The following is a 1,993-nucleotide window of genomic DNA, read 5'->3' on the forward strand; positions in this document are numbered from 1 at the left end:
CTTCAACTTTTCCAGAGTGTTTTTAAACTGCAGTATCTATACTTCTAATTAAGTAGCAAATGTGTGAACTTCTGACACCACTGAAAATAAGTGCATTTTTTCTTGCATTGAGGAGGTAAAATAGACATTTTGCCAATGGAACAAGACTATTTACATTTAAAATAACAAAAAACAACTGCATTGTCTCATTTTAAGTGCATATTATCAAATTATCTCATGTTAAAAGCAGCAAATCATCTTATTTGCTGCTGAAATTAAGGGTGAATACACTTAAAATAAGAAATGTTGACCTATTTCTAGATTGTTTTTGAAGTGCACTGCAAAAAAGAAATAAATTTAAGTCAATTTTTTCAAGAATAAGTTTATTTTCCCTTGTTTTGAGTGGATACAACAATTTAACAATTTGTATTGTGATTTACATTTAAAGGAAGAAGAAACTACTCCATCACCTTATTTTAAGTGCATAATATTTCTTTATCTTTTTTTAAGGGTAGAAATCCTCATTCCGCTGGCCGATCATCTCAGATTACCGGTTCTATACTTCTACATCTATACTTATCATCTATACTTCTACTTAAGTAACGAATGTGTGAACTTTTGACACCACTGAATTCCACTAACCGGTGATAAAAAGGGAAGAATTTCAGTCTCCGTTTGAATGAAAGAGGCTGATGCATTATTTTTATTGCCTTTGGGCCTGAATATAGCTTTTTATTCTTGGTTTTGTTCTGCTTAACATTTTTTAAACTACAATAAAAGAAAATCTACTAACTTCCTTTGCTGTCTGATCTGTCCTAAAACTGATAAATTATTGATTACTACAACTATTGATCATAGTTGTAAAATTGTGTCTTTGTAAGTCGCTTTGGATAAAAGCACCTGCTAAATGCATAAACATAAACGGACATAAAATGTGGTTAAAATGATCGTTTAACTGAAAGCGGTGCCTAATGGGATACGGTTGCTAAGAGACGGCGTACCTGTTTCTGGTTGTTGAGGTGCATTTCCCGGTCGGCCACCTCATGGCGCAGCCTGTCCACGTCCTGGCTGAGCTGCAGCCGATCCTCCCGCTCATCGGAGGCTTCGTCCAGCTGCTTGGACAGGTAGAAGTTCTGCCGGTTCAGCTCGGCGTTCTCCTGAGTGAGAGTGGTCAGCTGCTCCTCCAGGTCAGTGATCACCTGAACACAGAGGGAAGAACTTAGATAAACGCTGAAATCATATTTCTGGAAAGAGAATTTCCTGACTCTTTTTTTATTTCACAGATTCCATATAAAAAGGACAATAACTGACCTCTGAACTTCCCTGACCTGCTCTGCTGTACCTTATGACTTTATGTTTGCAGAAGCCGTTCCCATCTAAGGTTTATTCATATTTTATGGCAACAAATAAACCTGTTAATGGTCAAACTTAACTTAACGTCTTACTGTAATTTTCAGGTATTGAAATTTTTTTTTTGCTAGTTAAAAAAAAAAAAAAAACTTCTTTTATAAACAGGAAAACATTTTCTTGTGCATAATGGTGTGACATGTCCGATCTAATGACGATAGCGATCCACCTAGAATAATAAGGGGAGCATCGATTGATGGACTGATCCTGAGATCGACAGCCGGCAGATAAACGGATCTCATCCATCGATCTCTCACTAAGCATCTTGTTTACATTAGAAATCAGAATCTTCTGCCCATAAAACAAGTTTTAGTGTTTTGTTTATTTTTATCTAAAATAAATTGGTATCAGTCAAAACCAGAATCTGCATGTCTTTAGTCTTGGTCTTATAGATCTATAATCTTTGTAAAGATTGGTGATCGGCCACAAAATTGCAATCGGTGCAGCCCTACTAGAACTACATAGTTTGTACCTTTAGGATCTTTATCATCTAAAACTTGAGGACATAGGGACCCCTTTTTCATCATTCTGCTTCATTCTATCTCTAGTCTCCCCCTCTGCAGAATCTGTTAGTTCAATCTCTATCGTTCTGCAGAGTGGGAGAATA

At 36.2% G+C, this 1,993-nt stretch overlaps 1 protein-coding gene across 1 annotated transcript in view; it reads right to left on the reverse strand.

The window, feature by feature from the left end:
* The window catches only part of LOC107099985 (citron Rho-interacting kinase-like), a gene marked incomplete at its 3' end in the record, with an annotated part of 111,200 nt that overhangs the window by 27,855 nt on the left and 81,352 nt on the right, over positions 1-1,993 (reverse strand). Inside the window, exon 16 of the mRNA XM_015398327.1 lies at positions 981-1,178. Coding sequence (XP_015253813.1) covers positions 981-1,178 — 198 coding nt within the window. The remainder of the gene's footprint in view (positions 1-980; positions 1,179-1,993) is intronic.

Source organism: Cyprinodon variegatus, unplaced genomic scaffold, assembly GCF_000732505.1.
Source record: "Cyprinodon variegatus isolate N-32 unplaced genomic scaffold, C_variegatus-1.0 Scaffold927, whole genome shotgun sequence".
NCBI lineage: Eukaryota > Metazoa > Chordata > Actinopteri > Cyprinodontiformes > Cyprinodontidae > Cyprinodon > Cyprinodon variegatus.